We start from the raw sequence: 17,043 nt of genomic DNA, 5'->3' as shown, positions 1-17,043 counted from the left end.
ACTATAATAAGTTGAAACTGCAAACTAGAGTTATACACTTCAATTTTAGTGTATGATTGCCAAAAAGAAGGAAAAAAGACACCTTTTTAGCTAACTTTTTGTGTTTGCAAGTGTGTGAAGAACAACGGTGGTGACGACAGTCGATTAAGCTAGGAAGCAAATATCTGGCTTATAATGCTTCACATAAATTTCTCTTTCTCTGTTGATTTTGTGGGATCCTTGTTTTCTCTCTAAACCCAAACTCTCAATTCAGAGCCTATGTCTTGAGATCCCGACCTTTGATTTTCTGATAATGGCAACTGCTTCTTCTCTAATTGCCTTTTCATCTTTTTCCAACTTTTCCTTTACTCATCCAAATTTCAGATTTCATTTCAATTTTCCTAACCCACCTCTCAAATTCAACTCCAAACCTTTCAGGGTTCAAGCCCTTAAACAGAAAACCGGCGAAATCGATCGCCCATCTCCATCTTCCTCTTCTTCTGCAGATGAAGTTACCAAGAAGTACGGACTTGAAGCTGGTCTTTGGAAGGTACCTTTCTCGTCTTTTTCTTCTCTATCCATATCTTATCAACTTTATTGCAACTTATAACTTAGAACGCATTCATATTCCTTGCTCTTTCTTTATGAAGGGACCTTAGGAAGTATTGATATAATTGAACTTACCATATTCCATTAGCTTAACCACCTTAGTAGCAGTATTGATTTTCACTAATTGAGCATTCTATAAACGACCCATCAACTCAAGTTTTTGGGTCTGTTTGTAGTTTAGCAAATGATGTTGTTTCAATTTTTTCATCTTCTGTTCAGAATTCCCCTGGTTCTGTCATGGCTTTAATTAATATTACCACTTGACTTCCAAATGCCTGCCAATGAAGGTTTTTCTAAAGAAATAAAAAGAAGGAAAAGCCTATTAGTTCTTACCTTGGATTCCTCAAAAAGTTCAATTGACTAGAACATAATTTGTAGTGGTAATGAATGTACTTGCTATTAGTACCCTCTCACAATTTGAAAGAAGTTGAGAAGAATACAAAGAATAATCGACATACACATTTCTTGCAATTTGATGGGTTCTTTATCCTTGATCTCTTTACATGGGTTAGGAAAGATACTGGTTTTGTCTGTGCTTAGATGAAATGAATGTTAATTGTACAGATATTTAGCTCTAAGGAGGAGGGTGAAGGGACAAACAAATCAAAGGGTGATCAAGCAAAAGAGTTGCTAGCGAAATATGGGGGTGCATATTTAGCCACCTCCATAACTCTATCCTTGATCTCTTTCTCTCTATGTTATGCGCTCATCAGTGCCGGTGTCGACGTTCAAGCTCTTCTGCAGAAGGTAATGCAATTTAGGATGGGTTTTTTGGATGTTTGATCAGATAGATTCATAAAGGAAATTGTTTTTGTTTTTCAAACTTTGCAGGTAGGAATTTCAACTGATGAGACAGGAGGGAAAGTTGGAACATTTGCTTTGGCATATGCAGCACATAAAGCTGCTTCTCCGATAAGGTTTCCTCCAACAGTGGCTCTCACTCCAATTGTTGCAAGTTGGATTGGGAAGAAAGTTGAGAAAGAGAATTAGTATAATGTCTTACTTTGAGACTACAAAGTTATTCGTTAGAGTTCTTATCTAAAGTTACTTGATAGTGTATATTGGGTTTAATTTTAATCCATGTAGATTGTATACTAATGAGTTATAATGTACACGTCCTTTTTGAATCATAGCTAATGGTTCCAGCATTTAGGAGTCTTTAAGATTGATGATTTTACACAATCACTTGGTCATTTAGTTCCAACCATTTTCAAATGGAGTATCGAGTAACATGGAGAAAGGCGACATGAATGAATGAATGAAGAATGAAGAGAAACGAAAATCGAGAAAAAGAAGAGGAAAAATAAGAAAATTAAGTCATTTTGACTAATGATGATGTAAATAAAAGAGCAAATTCCTTCCAAGTGTCAGAAAATGGGGCAAAACCTATTTCTATTGTTCAATTATCTTGTAGTTATATGGGTTTTAGAACTCGCATCCATTTGTTAATGACTAAATAGTCACTGAGTTCAAGAACTTGTCTGACACCAACACGAGAGAGTTAATACACTACAGGTGTAATTCAACCAATTTAGAATTGGCCCTTTCTCCCAACTTTAGAAAATTGAATTATAACTACTTCTAGGCCCCAAAGGAACTAAGAAAATCAATTCAACTCGAGAGGACTACAGCTTTTTGCACATGAGAGGTAAATTGAACCGAAACTAAACTTGTCTGTCTCGAATGAATGTCCTGCACATGCTATTCATATCATGGAACAAAGAATTGTACAATGCATAGAAATGACTATTTTATTTACTACACATTTTTTTGTACTAAAACTGTACAAGGGAGCCCTTCCCATCAGCAGTTTCTTCTCTAGCCTTTTTTGGGTAGAGGAGCTTCTCTAGGAATTATCATGGAGTCTGGTTCCTAACTGAGTTCATTGGTCCAGTCCCCGAGTCTAAGTAAGGACCATGAGGATCATACATCATCATACAAGTTCTTGCACGACCGTAGTGTTGACCATCAGATGCCCTTTACAGTTTCAACTACTAGAAGGATTAGTAGAAGGCAAATCAGGTGCATCATTGGGAAGTGGAGTTTGGGTTTGGGGTGAGCTGACGGTGCCTATACTGTAATCTTCATGAAATGTACCCAATTCATTCCACTCAACGCTGGCTACATATAGGGTCAAGGTATTATGCAGTATCACTTGAATATTAATTAGAAGGGAAAAAGTCATAAGTGCAACGAAGGCTGATAGATTTAAATTGTGAGGATACGTTCAGTTCTCCACATGTCAGTGATACTAACATCAGCATCGGACAAGAGCCAGTAATCAGCATCACTCTGAATAAGAAACAAAAACATCAGATGCTTTCACAAGATTTACATCCTTAATTTAAATAAACTATATAATGAAATTGAAATATTTTCCCCCTCGGAAATCCTTCATTTCGTCATTTAGTAAAACTAGCTTGCTGCAGGAGATACTAATTTATGGTTTTATAGAGACGGCATCTTCTAGAATATAGACTCACTTAAACGGATGGAAACATGTTCATGCTTCCATGCATGAAGTCCTTTCTCAAATGGAACCAACCAATTCTTAGAAACTAATGTGTTGGGTGTGCCTTTGTTTTCTCCATTACCCAATTCACGAATTATTGTTTATAAGTAGAGTTAGATGTATTAGCCCCCCTCCTCATCCTTTCCCCAATCTCTTTTTTGAAAAATTAGACTTACATCTACAACCGAGGGGACGATTTTCATAATTCCACCCACGAAGTCCTGTGATGCATTTAGATCGGAGCACATTCTGTGTACGTCTTGCTCCCGCGTTTCAATTTCCTTTCCCCTAGTATCCTCTGTTACTACTGTTGTTGTAGGTGCTTCATTCAATCCTGAACTTGACGGCAAGCTTGGGGGCATTTCCGCAGCATTTATCTCCTCAAACTTCGCTTCAAACTGACTGTAGAATGGAAATTCAAGTCATAGTTTTAGATGTAGTAGGAAAAGGATATTGATTATAACCAAAGGGGGATATTGTGAACCAATTCCTAATACTGTTTCATTAATAGGCCATTGATAGTGTTATGTTTCAGTACAGTGCCAAACATTTCTCAACCAAAAAAGAAAAAAACGTTACCTAACAAGGTAAACATCTATGGGGCCCATGGTGCTTCTGAGGACTATCCTGTACCTCCTTTGGGGGTAGTCAACAGCCTGATAGATGGCAGGAGAGGTGACTGGAAGATATATTAAATGAATAGAGCTTCTTCCTTAAGCTTCTAAATTACCTCATCAGGATCTGGGACTTCTAAAGTGGTTCCATGGGGAGCTTTAATAGCTATAAGAGTTTCGTTCTGGTGATACAAAATATAGACACAACAATTAGAAAACGGAGCAACATTTCTATATTTAAAAATTCAAATTTCTTGCCAATCACCTCCATATGTGATAAACTAACCTGGAAACAAGGTAAACCCTTGATGTCTTCCTCGGTTACAAAAAGCCACCTGAACATTAGATAAAGCATAGCACTTTTAAATTCTACATTAAAAAATAATAATAATAGATAATAACATTATGGAGGAAATTTTGGTGAAAGCTATTGCCTTTGGTTGTTCTCATCTTCACTGAGATCCCTTAATCTTTCCTGCATCTCTCTGCAATTATTAAAAGCCTTGGAATGACAACAGGGGCACACAATTTTCCATTTAAAGACTGAATTAAAGATTCACTTAAACCACCTTATTTGTTCATCTAATCCACGCTCCTCCATGGTAAGGTTCTCTACTTCTGCCTGCACATGTAACTATGGTTGAAGCTTATCTGAAAGCTTGATTTTTTTTTTTTTTTTTTTTGGATTTGTAAACAAAGACTTTCTCCAAAGAGATTTACCAACGTCAAGAGCAAGGTTGGGATAGAATATTAATTGAATATGTTTACAGTGGTCATCATGTTTATGAAAAATAATGCTGCGGATAAATCAGCATATCCCCACGCGAGATGAAGATTTAGTTAGATAAACAATTAGACCAGCATGTAAATACAGTAAAGTTACATGCTTTCCAAATTTCATGCTTGCATTCCACCCAACAAACACAAATTTGTTCTTTTTCATAGAATAAAAGTTCATTCATATAATAGGCAGCAGTGTTCAATAGCAACTCTCGTAACGCATACCTGTAGATCAGCATAATTGTCATCAACATCCCCTGACCTTGAGACATCAAGCCCCCTAATCAATCAATTTACTCAAGTAATAAGTAGCTTTACAGGAAAGGCGATGCTAATTAATATTATGCAATGGAAATTCAAAAGAAATTTATGGCATGATACATACTTCCACTGAATTCTGTTCTTAAGTTTCTTTTCTATAAGACCAATTCCCTCGAGGACATTTGTTATATCATATATTCGTCTTTTTTGTACCTATTAAAGCAAAAATAAATGTCAGTTTCTTGAACTTCACAAGAGAAGCCTGTAATGTTCTAGAAACACAGAAACCTCCAAGGTGTCAGCTGCTTTATTTAGATCAAGAATACCATCTTCCGCTTGTTTAATCAGATTAATGAACTTCTTTGTCAAAAGACCTAGATGAAAATCACTAAAATTAGGAACATACAACAGTAGGAAATATATGACAGCTACAACAAAGTCATCAGGAGTAACAAGCTACCAAGAGAACTATCATAACGGCATGGACCAGCTGGAGTAAGATTGTTTGTAGAAGGTGAACCTGAAACTTAAACATTTTCTCATTAATGTAATAGCTTTGTGAAAGAAAGAGTGGAAGAAGCCAAAAATTTTGCCTAAATAACAAATGATGCAATTTCTTTAACAAAGGAGCTTCACCTTACTCATTCACTCAGAAACAAGAATTGAAGAAGATATTTAACAGAGAGTTTTTAACTTGAAACCAAGGAGACCAGCATGTATGATGTACAACTTACCAACATTTGACATGGGAGTCTGTGGCCCTGATCTACTGCATTTTGTAAGCCTTGATTTGCTTCCCTTTCCTCCTTTGACTGATACAGGTGTTTGATGGGGACTGTTAACTACCTCAGCAAATCTAGGACCAATTGCTCTATCGGTTGACTCAGCTTCATAATCTGCTACCTCACTCTTCCGCTTCAATTGCTGATAGACAGGATCCAAGATTACAAAAACAAACATAGCAACATATGCACCTAATACTGTATTGATACGTAAAGTGAGAGCACACATTTAATATAAGAAAACGATTATTGCTATAGAGGTCTAATAAGAAACAAAATATAGTGCCATACAAACTGGGTAAAGAAATAATTTCACTTATTACTTTAGAGACCAAAGAAAAAAAAAGAAGAAAAAGGAAAAAAAGGAAAATACAGCACCTACCACGCAGACTATAGTCTAGAAAATTTTATCCCAAAATGCATATACGATCTCAGTTGCTCTATTAACATCTAATGATGGCTACTCAGATACAAGTTGTTGTCTATTTAGCCTAAAGTAATTCCCACCTAGCAAATCATCTAAAAAGATGAAAAATATCTGTTACATCCATGGAGCCCAAAGCATGTGGGATTATCAAGCAGTGGCACAACTTTGTTAATAATATTGAGCTTTATAACTGCTTCCAAGCTTTAAGAACCAATGGTCCATGTTCTTCGTAGGTTACAGCGCATCCTCCCAACCAAAGCCAAAGAAAGCCTTTCAAACAAATAACAATCAAAGATTTGGTAAGAGCATTCTTAAACAAATGAAATCCCAAAGATCCAGATCCAGCAAGACCTATTTTAACCTTAAGAATCCCTCCTCCCAAACCTCCAAAGAGTCGCTAAGAAAGCATGGGCAGGAAAGATCTTTTAGACTTGTCTCTGAATGGATGATCAATAAACAATAAAATCTTTAAGAATGTATGGGAGGATCATTTGTAGCTGAGCTCAAGAGTTATTGATTCTATCAACACTGAAAGTACCACTTTTTTTAAATGTAAAAACTAATAAATGAGAAGGACCAGGGTTGAGACATGCAAATACTCCACCAACGGGGATTTCCACTTGACCAACCTTCCCACATAAGAACTTTTTATAAATGCCCTAAAATACCACAACATCAAAACTACCCCAATTTACAACCACCATAAACACTTAAAGATTCCCATGATTGCCATTAAGTCTGTTAATGCTACTACTTATCTAGTTTTCTATTAAGGTTATATTAGGTAAAATGACAAATGTTCAATTGTTCATAAAAATTGGATTGTCATCATCGCATAGGAAAACAAGGGTATATTTGCAAATAAGGTCTTTAAAGAGTGCATATTCTACAAGAAAATATCAAAGTTAAAACATCCTTCTCGAGCCCTATCTAGGATTAATATGTTTAAAAAAATTATTTTAGAAACAATAAAAAAAACTGCATTTAGAACAATTTCCAAACATCCTCTAAACATTCTTCTGATTCAAAATTCTAAGAATGAATATCCCTGGACATAAAGGGGAAGAAGGGGAAGAAACAAGAGAAGAAGAAACAGAGGAGAAATAATAAAACATAAACATCATATTTGAAGATAAGATATAAACAAATTATTAGGAAGTGCTCGACTGTTCAGCTCTCATGGGAAAATTCTCTGTTATGTTCTCGTTAGCTCAATTATTCTGTTGCCGTTGAATGAACATGGAAGGTGATTCATCTTTTTCCACATTTTAGACACTAGTAAAAACCTCAAATGAAGAAACCTAATTCAGTATAAGCAAAAATAAAAATAAAATATCACTCATCCTTTTTTTTATTAGAGTGTAATAGTTTGAGACATCAGCTATTCAAATGATTCACATCCCTGGCATACTACAAATGTCTAGAATTTTGTTTTTAACATACATAGAGGATATTCTTGAAACTATACAGTACACAATAATGAGTACTAGAGCCTGGGTTATTCAAACCATGCACAAAAGCAATTCAATCAAGTTCTTAAAATAATTTTATATACATATGATAGTAGCCTAAAGATACAAAAATTATTGACCAAGGAGGATCAGAAGATGCAGCCCTTTGAAGAATTGATGAACACCTACAACCAAGGGAAACGGGATGTGTCTTTCTTGCTGGCTCTTTTTACCACTGAACCACAATAATTTAAGCAATACCCATATCCAAGATAGACTAGATCAACTCAAAATACAACTGCATGACTTGATCAAGTCAGCTAACACCATTATGATCTTATCCTTTGAGATAGTTATCTTCATCATTTATTAGTATCCAGCATCGGTAAAGTACTATAATCATAATTGAGAACTTACTATTGAAGAAGAACATCCTTCACCACAGATTGAACATATTATCTCTAGAAAAGTACTCACAATTCACAAACTTAATCTCACCGAGTGTCATCTATTTGCATCAAGGTTCTAACATTGTGGCTACCAACTCGTCTTGCCTATCTATAGGAAAAATTGGGGGTATCTTCCAGCTTGGCAACTACTAATATTGGTTAACAATGGTAATTCTTCAAGCGCATAAATACTAAACTGAAGAAGGGTACATTGCAGCTGATCAACATACCCAATGACCAAAAGAACCAAATGAGTTCAGTGAAAACTGAAAATTAGTTTGCTCAGTGAACATTAGAAAGTTCTGAAAGAGAATGACTTATGCTGATCACAAGGACACTGATCAAGAATGTAGGGAGACTGAGACACTCGATAACACTTTATTAGGTAGAGCAGAAAGACACGTGAAGGTGATAACAGCATAATTCATCTAATTCACTGACACAAAACACCCCCCAAAGAAAAAAGAAAACAAACAAAAACAAAGTAACCGAAATTAAGCTAAAATTGAAGGTCTACACAGTCTCAACCTCATTACGACCAAATCACTGTAACTAACTAGTTTCACTAATCCCAAGTTCCCAACTACTTAAATTCATGAGATCCTCTAAAAGCGTAGTAAGCAGACAGTTATTGATTTCAAACTAAAAGCACAAACACAAAGGTCCTAAAATGTTACTTATCGAAACACAAGTAATGAACGAAATATGCATGTAAAATAAAAACAAGAAAAACAAACTCACAGGAGATTTGACTACGATAGCATCAGATTCTTGATCGGCGAGTCGAGAGTCGGGAGCGAAGCGGTGATAGTCCCCAGGAGATGCAAATGGTGGTTTCACAGAAGAGAAAGGGAGTTGGCGTTTAAGAGAGTGCATGATCTGGTCAGGAAGGTGTCCAGAGGAGTTAGGAGGTCGAGAACCCGACATAGAGCAAGGTAGAAGAGAAGAGGAAGCAAAGATCGAGTGATTGCGGATATGGATTTTGAAGGTCAGAGAAAAGAGAGGGAAAATGGAGGGAGTTTTGGGGTTTTAGGTACAATTGGGGAAAATTGATGGGAATACAACAGCAAGAGAAATTGTTGAAGAAGAAGGAGATGAGAGAGATCTGAGGTTTTGGATTCTCAGAAGAAATGGAGAAACGCCGGAGAGATTCAGAGAGAAGAAAACGAGGGAAGGTTGAAAGGGAGGGAACTTGGTTCGGATATAGATGTGGAGGGAAGCGCTTATTAGAAAAAAGAAAAAAAAAAAAACATATATATATATATATATATATATATATATAAATGAATATATACACATAAATAAATAAATAAATAATAACATTTTACTTCTGTTGCAAAGGAATTTACCGAAGATTAATTAAATTGATTGAGTTTGTTTGTGATTAATTATTAATTAGGAAGGGATTAATTAAGCTAAACTTTGGAGGAAGGATGGATGGATGGAATATTTATTAATATTGTGAGAGACATATAAAGAGAGAAGAGAAGGGTATAAGTGGAATTCGATGAAAGTAAAAAAGAAAAGAAACGTTCGAATCGGCGATGCGCGCCTTTTGTTGGGCAAATTGAGTGGCGATTATTTGGCGCGTAACGCGTCCCCATCATCCTATAAACTCGGCGGCTTTCCCAATCTCATCTCTACCGTCACTACGCGCCAGTATTTGGGCTTTCCTAAATGGGCTTTTCCCATCTAATCCTAGGCCCAAATTTTAAATGGGCTATTTCAAAAGGAATCCACATAGTAATTCCGAAATATGGAATAACTTTTTGGTTTTTCTTTAAAAAAAAAATATTCTCTTTCCAATTTTTTCCCACCATCATAAAAGGGACGTTCTTATCTATTAGTGATATCGATAGAAATTTCAAACTAAAATTTTATTATATTTTGTAAATATTTTCAAATAATTTAATATAATTTGCCTTAGATATAAAAAAAGAAAATGGTAAATTTCAACTAATGTGAAGTAATAATGACATTACAAATATCGAATTGAGGTGATGGTTTGGCAACACCATAGAATTTTATTCCACAATTCCTGTTAACAGAAATTGCTAATGGACAACTGGTTGACATAAACAGGATTACCTCCAAATGACAGTTGGAGAGTCTTTGAACTAACATTATAAGAAGATAGAGGATAGATGTCCACAATGATACACTTTCGAGTTTGTAAGACATGGCTATTTGAGTAAACGTGCGAGATCTGGATCATCTAAGCTCACGTCCAACCATCCATTCAAGCGCATGAACTCTATGTAGTGATCGGGAGGCTTCACGGCACGAGGATTTCTCGGGGTGAAGCCATGAATCCTCTCGAGATCACGAGCTAGCCATCTAACATATGTTTGGTCCAAAGGAGGTACTATCTTCAAGAAAACTTCTTCCTGTGGTTGCTTCACGGGTCTGTTTCCCATGTAGGGTTAGCCAAAGAAGCTGAAAACACAAAACTCATATCAAAGCAAAGTCTCTGCAAACAATTAGGAAATAACAGATAAGGTAAAAGATTAGCCTATAGCAAAGACGATAGATTCTCAAAACAAAGGTTTTTTTACATGTTTCAATCTTTTAAGAACCATGAATGTCCATGCCAACTTACACATGCCTCGATTAATCTCGTGAGACTATCCACTTGAACCTATAACATTTGGACGTCAACAAAATTTGTAGGATATTAAATCCTAGATAGGTAGTTAGCCACCATGAATTGAATCCATGACCTTTTTTAGCCCTTTATCAATGTCATATTCCCTATTTACCATAACGCCAACTCATGATTATTGTTTCTTTACATATTCGTATGATGAAGGTTCTCAATAATTTGATAAGCTGTGCACACTAATGATGGTTAGAATAAAAATACTTTAAAAATGACACCACGCATCTGAAAGAGCAAAGAATCGTGAAGTTATCACATACATATATGATATATCCATGCACTGGCATGGACGAACATTCAAGCCAAGGCACGGAATCAAACTCTCTTGCCAGTCATTCATAGTAATAGCAACTAGTAGCATGACAACAAAATAACATGAAAGGCTTGCACGTATGTGTATAAAGAAAAAGAAGAATTCACATCAGCCCAGGCCTGACACTTGACTTGACATTTGAAGTTGGTGATTTTGGAAAGAGCAAAATATTAAATAGCAGACTAAGAGCAAAACCAACTACATCAGCAAGATATTTAATGTTCACAAGATTGGACTAAAAGTAAAAATAAAATTTTACCAACATACAAAGGCAATCATAAACAATGGAGTACAGAAATAACACAAACTCATGAAGTGTGCAGACTGAAGTACATCTCAATTCAAGAGATGTTCAGATGGAAAATAGCCAATTATCAAGAAAAGGACAACGCCTGCAATACATTTCAACAATTGTCAAACAAACATGTAACTAGTCAGATGGAGTCCTCAAAACTAGCTTGCCTTCCATTCCATAACTTGACAGATATGAATTATGAACCACAACAAAAGGCAGATGATTCAGAATACAAAAATGTGTTGGAGGGGAGTGATTAACCAAACAGAAACAGAATACAAATAACTTGAATTCATACAGCCTACAAGCATACACCACAGACCCAAAGGCAACCGACAAAAATCAAACTTTCAAAAACCCTAACCCAATGCCAAAATTCTCATCACTACATGTATATGAACTATAATTGGCACACAATTCTGAATCCATTCATATCAAATTCCTTCCGAATCTAATTAATTGAAACAACAGCTAAATTTCCAGATAGAAGAAACAAAGCACGAGAAAACAGTTGAATAGAGTAAAATTCTCCAAGAAAACGCTGGATTCTCACTGGAATGAGAAAGAAAACAGAACCCAAAAAGAGAATGGTACTGAATACTTGAATTTTTCTGGCAGACAGCACAAACAGTGGTTACTTGTAAATGGGCGTATGGATTCTTTTCTTCGCCATTCTGAATATTCACGACAACAAGAAAAGAGAGAATCGACAAACTGGGGCACACCCATAAAACAGTAAAACCAAAGAACAAACCGAGGAGGACGGCCGGAAAAAAGAAAGATAACTTTGTACTCACCTTCGTCGTAGCTCGCAGCCGGATTGGCGGTATCGAAGTGACGTGAACGGACGTCGCACGGTGGCAATTTTATCTGTTCGAATTGGAAATAAACGGGAAACGCGAAAAGACCATTTCACCTTTGCTTCCTTATGATATATTTTGGTAAATATTTTCGAAACTATACTATATTTTAACCAAAATATTTATAAAATATTATACATATAGTAGTTTAGTTCGATCCGTCGTAAATAAATGCTAATATTTTCCTAAATTTTGTCATCTAAAATAACTTTTTTTAAAAAAAATACTGTGAGTATTGGTATATTCAATTAAATTTTATGCGTAAATGAAAGAAAATCTCTAACCTTATTAATCGATAGTTCGGTCTAGTGGGAACAAATACAACCTAATGTAATTGAATAAGTTTTTTCAAATTTTTTATACTCAAAATTATGTAAAAGTTAATTGGATTTAAAACTTCACATCTTGTTATTATTACTATTATTCATGAAGAGATCAAATATAATTTTTTATACTGTCTAGAACGAAACTGCCTACACAAAATTGCATGAATTGAATTACATTAGTGATAAGAAGAATATGATATTGTGGAAATATAGCTATGAGTCAAGATAAAATCCCTATAAGTTTATGACAACTTTCTCTCATTTTCTTTTTAACTTTTAAACCTTTTTTCAAAGGATGCAGTGTTTCTTCCAACTACACTTTCTCTTTATATTTTTTTCAAAGTATATAACCATAGAGAAATGGTCAATTAGATTTAGTTTATCTGCCATATCTCCTTTTGGTAGGAACAGAACAGAAGCTTCCCCTTCCCTATCAACCACTTGTGTCTAACTTTTCTTCTTTCCTTATTGTTTTAATTTGAGGTAGGAAAAAAAAAAGTTAAAAACTATTTAAAAATATAGCAAAATTTTATAGTCTATCAGTGATAGATACGAACATCTATGAGTATCTTTGATATTATTTCATAGAAGATAATATCAATTATGTTTGAGTTGATTAAATTAAACTATGAAATTAGATGTCGTACGCATGTTTTTTTTCCACAGGTATGATTCAAAATATCTGCTCATGACCTAAATTAATAAAGCAAAACCCACTCTTAAACATGATTGTCAATATGTATTAATTTAATTATAATATATTTTCATAAACCTAAGATGTATTTATAATCCATAGCAATTCTCTCATTCTAAAATTCGAAGGAAAATCGAGTGTTTATAAGCTTACTTTTGTAAAAAAGAACGTGAGGCTTAAGATGTATAAGTATTTGAGAATCCAAAACCCTACAATAATCATTATGAAGGAATTACATGTATATATATATTGTGACAACCTCATTCCAATTCAACGAGGGTAGGAATACAACCTAATTTTCAACTACCAATCCACTCGATGATATTCCATTTTTTATCATGATATAAAAATAGTAATTCAAACTACAAACATCTTGATTGTATACGTATTTATATATTAAAATGTCAAATTTCAAACTTATTTGCTCTAAAAAACAAATAAATCAAAACCATGATATAATATATTATTAATTAATCTCTAATCCAAAGGCAAAAGAAAGTAGATGAGGACTAATTATAGTTATATTGTGCTTTAGATTACATTATATTAATTAGTTAATTAATCTCTTGAGAGCTTCCTCTCTATAACTTACCCAAAATACCAACATACAATATCTCATTTCCAATACTTAGAAAAAAAATTGAATTAATTAATTAAAAAAATTGTTTTCAAATATAACAAAACTTACTCAAAAAAAAAATATTTTAAAATATAGTAAAGTAATTTTACTATATTTTAAAATATATTTTCTTTTGAAATAGTTTTGTTATTTAAAACAATTTCTTTAATTAAACAAAAAAAAAGTTCAAACTTCAACGTTGCAGCTTTGAACAATTTGAAACTTCATAGCGGAACCAATGGCAATGGCACGATCAGGGTTCCCAAACTTAATGAACGCCGGACAGTTAACATTCAAATGATACCTACCTGAAATCCACGTCCCAACTTTCCACTTAACCTGCCCATCAATCTTCACATTAAACAAAACAGCTCCAACGTTTCGATCCTGTTGCAACGACATAGCAACGTCGGGAGCGACAGGAACCGCATCGCCACTAAGGAATGGAGACCAAACGACGACATCGCGATGGCCTTGGTACGTAGAAGGGAGAAGCGTAGGAAGTGTAACTTGTTGGCCACGATAAGCGCCGTACACATCCATTGTGAGATAGTAAATGCCAATGCGATCGTTGGGATTACGTGAAGAGATAGTAACTTGCAGATTGAGGGATAAGAGATTTGGGGAAACAGATGCATTGAGGCCGAAAACGGTGACGTCTTGGAGGATGAAGTGTGGTTTTGACGGGCGGAGGACGGCCCAGACGATGAAGATTATAATGCCGACGATTATGATTAAGATTAGGAGGACGATGCCGAGACGACGGAGGAATTGTTGGTAGTCGTCGTCGTCGTGGCCACAATCTTTCTCATCTTTGGCGCTCATTGTTTGGGATGATGATAAATAATGTGATTACATGGGGTTGATCAAGATGGGGAAAGAGAGTATTTATAATAATGTTTGGGGGAACTTGGAAAAGAAATAGAAGAGGAGATGTGTAAAGTGATAAAGTTGGAAGGGCCAAAGTGGAAGAAGAAGACGAAGAAAAGGGTATATTCATTATTCAGTTGGTGTTTCTTTTGGTGGATATAATGAGAGTATATGCGTGTGCCTTACCTTATCTCCCTCATGGAAAGATGCTTATACACTTTATAATATATAGTTTTACATTATTGGATCATATGATTAATCATGGTACCGTCTTTTATAATTGAAACTACGTAACGAAATAAAAGAAAACTTAGATGATGAGAGTTGAACTAACTTTTGGGCATAACCCTCAACAAGCAATTAAGACATTCACTAAGGAGATTGAATCCCAATCCCACAAGCTAACAAAAGTAAAAATAAACATAAATATAAAGGTACGTAACACATGATGACCATAATTTTACTCCAACAATTAGGTGTCAATGTTGTCATTTTGATTGTGATTCTGACTGTAAAGTAAAAGATAAGTTCTAGCCAAACAAACAAAATAATCATTAAAAGAACCCACCTTATACAAATCTATAGTTGCATCTAAATTTTAAAAGTTAACCTAAAGATACAAAATCATAGTATTATTAAAACATGTAAAGGTGTGTATTATCTTAATACGTCCATATAGCTAGGAGGGAATAATATATTAATGATACCAATAATAATGTTCATAAAATAAGTAGCAATTAGAAGAGTTTTAATAATTATGGAAGCAATATGTATATGTGTAAAATGCTATTTTATAGTTAATAATTAGATTTAGAAAGTTGTTAAGGATCTATTTGAAGAAATCTTTGTTAATTTGGTGACAAATTCCATAAAAGTTGGTGTTTTAATTTTGATTAATGATCTTTGAAAATGTTTGGTATCATCAAATTTTGAATGTCTTTTTGGTAATAAAGCAAACAAAAAAAGTGACATCAACTATAGACTTTATTATATTCCATATATAAGAAGATGAATAGCCTACAAGTATCCAATTAAAAAATAAAAATAAAAAAAGTGAATTTCTTTTTTGTTTTTAGGATAAAAGAGTATTTTTTTATTATACATATAAAAAATTCATTGGTTTAAAATGATTCTAATTTACGTAATAAAAAAAGTATGAAAAATTATTAAAAATAAAATAGTTGACAAAATATTTAGCCTTTATAAAAAAAATCAAAGTGTAATAAATTTTATCTTTTAGTGATTTTATTCTATTTTTTAAAAAACTCTTAAAGATATTTAATTATATATTTTAGAGTGAACCTAATACATACCGAGACATAATATTGAAAGTTGTTCTTAATTAAGGTCTTGAATTTGCCATGTGTATCCTATTTCTTTAACTGATATATTTGAAAGTTCAATAGTACTCTATCGTTAATATATTGAAATGACTCGAATTTGTTCGAGGGTTACTCCTAAACCCTAAACTAGCTCTAAGTTGTATGGGATTATTATTAGTCAATTTTTCTATTATTTTGGATATCTTATGTTTAGGGTTTTAATATATAGATGTTACATATTAAAGTAGTGCATGATAGAGACAACAACCTTTTACGATAACGATATGATATTGTTCACTATAAAGCATAGTAGACTCTCGTGATTTTGTTTATCAATTTGATTCTTTCACGTAGAAACAACGCCCTCCTCGCGTATGAGTGGATTTTTCTTGTCGATTAACTTGAAAGCTTGTGGTTTAGAGTTATCATTTAGCTTTTAAAGATCTTGTGATTATGAGAAAGAGAAAAAAAGAAGAGAAGTAATTGAAATGGGAGAGGAAGAGTTGAGAGAATAAAAAATAAGAGAAAGGGAAAGACAATGAGAGGAATAAAGTGTAGAAGAAAAAAGATGAGAACTCTTCACCGTCAAACAGATTCCACAGATGGAATTTTCCCAACTAAAATAAAGTAGAGAAAAGGATATTAATTAATATATATGTAAAAATAAATAAATAAAAAAAGCAAGAAAAGAATCTTTATGATCATATTATTATTTTTTTAATTATTTAAAAATGTTGTTAAATTTGATACTAATGAACTTATTTTTTTAAAAAAATTATTACAATATATGGGATATTTTGAAACTTTTATAAAGATTAATCCTGTTATTTTTTTCTTTTTTAAAAAATCTAGTGAGAATATTTTAGATTTTTATCTTGGTGAGTAAAGATGCATCGATACTATAAGATTTTCATTCTTAAACTTTTAGTTTAATAAAATCAAACTTTCACAATAAAAAAAAATGTAAAAAACTCTACAGTAACAAAATAAATAAATAAATTACTATAAATGACAAAACTATTAAAAATACTAAAAAAATATAACATTTTTAATCAAATAATTATAGGATTGATAGGATATAAAATTTTGTAAATATTTCGATTTATTTTACTATATAGGAAAATACTCTGAAATATTAATAAACAATAATAAAACTTTCTAAAAGGGATACGTAAAAGTAAGAGTTTGGTTCTCAAGATATTAACAAAACATTCACTTTGT

At 33.5% G+C, this 17,043-nt stretch overlaps 3 protein-coding genes across 7 annotated transcripts; 1 reads left to right on the top strand and 2 right to left on the bottom strand.

The window, feature by feature from the left end:
• The first annotated feature begins 26 nt into the window (after positions 1 to 26).
• On the top strand, positions 27 to 1,718 carry LOC103491427 (uncharacterized). Its single transcript, XM_008451365.3, has 3 exons — positions 27 to 529; positions 1,153 to 1,335; positions 1,420 to 1,718. The coding sequence occupies exons 1-3, from the start codon at positions 293 to 295 to the stop codon at positions 1,576 to 1,578; spliced, it is 579 nt and encodes a 192-aa protein (XP_008449587.2). The 5' UTR covers positions 27 to 292; the 3' UTR covers positions 1,579 to 1,718.
• A 519-nt stretch (positions 1,719 to 2,237) lies between these two features.
• Positions 2,238 to 9,100, bottom strand: LOC103491428 (transcription factor E2FB). 2 transcript variants are annotated; one of them, XM_008451366.3, is made up of 14 exons: positions 8,606 to 9,100; positions 5,490 to 5,679; positions 5,216 to 5,281; positions 5,044 to 5,129; positions 4,880 to 4,968; positions 4,720 to 4,774; positions 4,284 to 4,336; positions 4,149 to 4,199; positions 4,001 to 4,049; positions 3,831 to 3,896; positions 3,680 to 3,756; positions 3,277 to 3,502; positions 2,814 to 2,880; positions 2,238 to 2,709 (listed from the first exon to the last, which is right to left on the bottom strand). In XM_008451366.3, the coding sequence occupies exons 1-14, from the start codon at positions 8,789 to 8,791 to the stop codon at positions 2,576 to 2,578; spliced, it is 1,395 nt and encodes a 464-aa protein (XP_008449588.1). In that variant the 5' UTR covers positions 8,792 to 9,100; the 3' UTR covers positions 2,238 to 2,575. The 2 variants fall into 2 exon arrangements, with proteins under 2 accessions (XP_008449588.1, XP_008449589.1); XM_008451367.3 differs by having other exon boundaries at positions 5,216 to 5,275; positions 8,606 to 9,099.
• Positions 9,101 to 9,794: 694 nt separating this feature from the next.
• On the bottom strand, positions 9,795 to 14,678 carry LOC103491432 (NDR1/HIN1-like protein 1). 4 transcript variants are annotated; one of them, XM_051085127.1, is made up of 3 exons: positions 11,929 to 14,678; positions 11,685 to 11,805; positions 9,795 to 10,300 (listed from the first exon to the last, which is right to left on the bottom strand). In XM_051085127.1, the coding sequence occupies exon 1, from the start codon at positions 14,453 to 14,455 to the stop codon at positions 13,817 to 13,819; it is 639 nt and encodes a 212-aa protein (XP_050941084.1). In that variant the 5' UTR covers positions 14,456 to 14,678; the 3' UTR covers positions 9,795 to 10,300; positions 11,685 to 11,805; positions 11,929 to 13,816. The 4 variants fall into 4 exon arrangements, with proteins under 4 accessions (XP_050941084.1, XP_016900705.2, XP_050941085.1 ...); XM_017045216.2 differs by having other exon boundaries at positions 11,733 to 11,805; XM_051085128.1 differs by lacking the exon at positions 11,685 to 11,805 and adding an exon at positions 11,145 to 11,228.
• Positions 14,679 to 17,043: the final 2,365 nt, after the last annotated feature.

The sequence above is a fragment of the Cucumis melo genome, chromosome 5 (assembly GCF_025177605.1).
Source record: "Cucumis melo cultivar AY chromosome 5, USDA_Cmelo_AY_1.0, whole genome shotgun sequence".
Lineage (NCBI taxonomy): Eukaryota > Viridiplantae > Streptophyta > Magnoliopsida > Cucurbitales > Cucurbitaceae > Cucumis > Cucumis melo.
Note: the sequence above shows the minus strand (reverse complement) of the source record. Positions and strands in the feature narration are given on the sequence as shown.

Excerpts from the sequence above, each read along its gene's own strand:
- LOC103491432 (XM_051085127.1), bottom strand. The coding sequence starts at position 14,455 with ATGAGCGCCAAAGATGAGAAAGATTGTGGCCACGACGACGACGACTAC.
- LOC103491427 (XM_008451365.3), top strand. The coding sequence starts at position 293 with ATGGCAACTGCTTCTTCTCTAATTGCCTTTTCATCTTTTTCCAACTTT. Across the intron at positions 530-1,152 it reads TTGAAGCTGGTCTTTGGAAG|ATATTTAGCTCTAAGGAGGA; the intron begins GTACCTTTCTCG and ends TTAATTGTACAG. Across the intron at positions 1,336-1,419 it reads TTCAAGCTCTTCTGCAGAAG|GTAGGAATTTCAACTGATGA; the intron begins GTAATGCAATTT and ends CAAACTTTGCAG.
- LOC103491428 (XM_008451366.3), bottom strand. The coding sequence starts at position 8,791 with ATGTCGGGTTCTCGACCTCCTAACTCCTCTGGACACCTTCCTGACCAG. Across the intron at positions 4,775-4,879 it reads AAGAACAGAATTCAGTGGAA|GGGGCTTGATGTCTCAAGGT; the intron begins GTATGTATCATG and ends TTGATTGATTAG. Across the intron at positions 3,757-3,830 it reads AAGTCCCAGATCCTGATGAG|GCTGTTGACTACCCCCAAAG; the intron begins GTAATTTAGAAG and ends GCCATCTATCAG.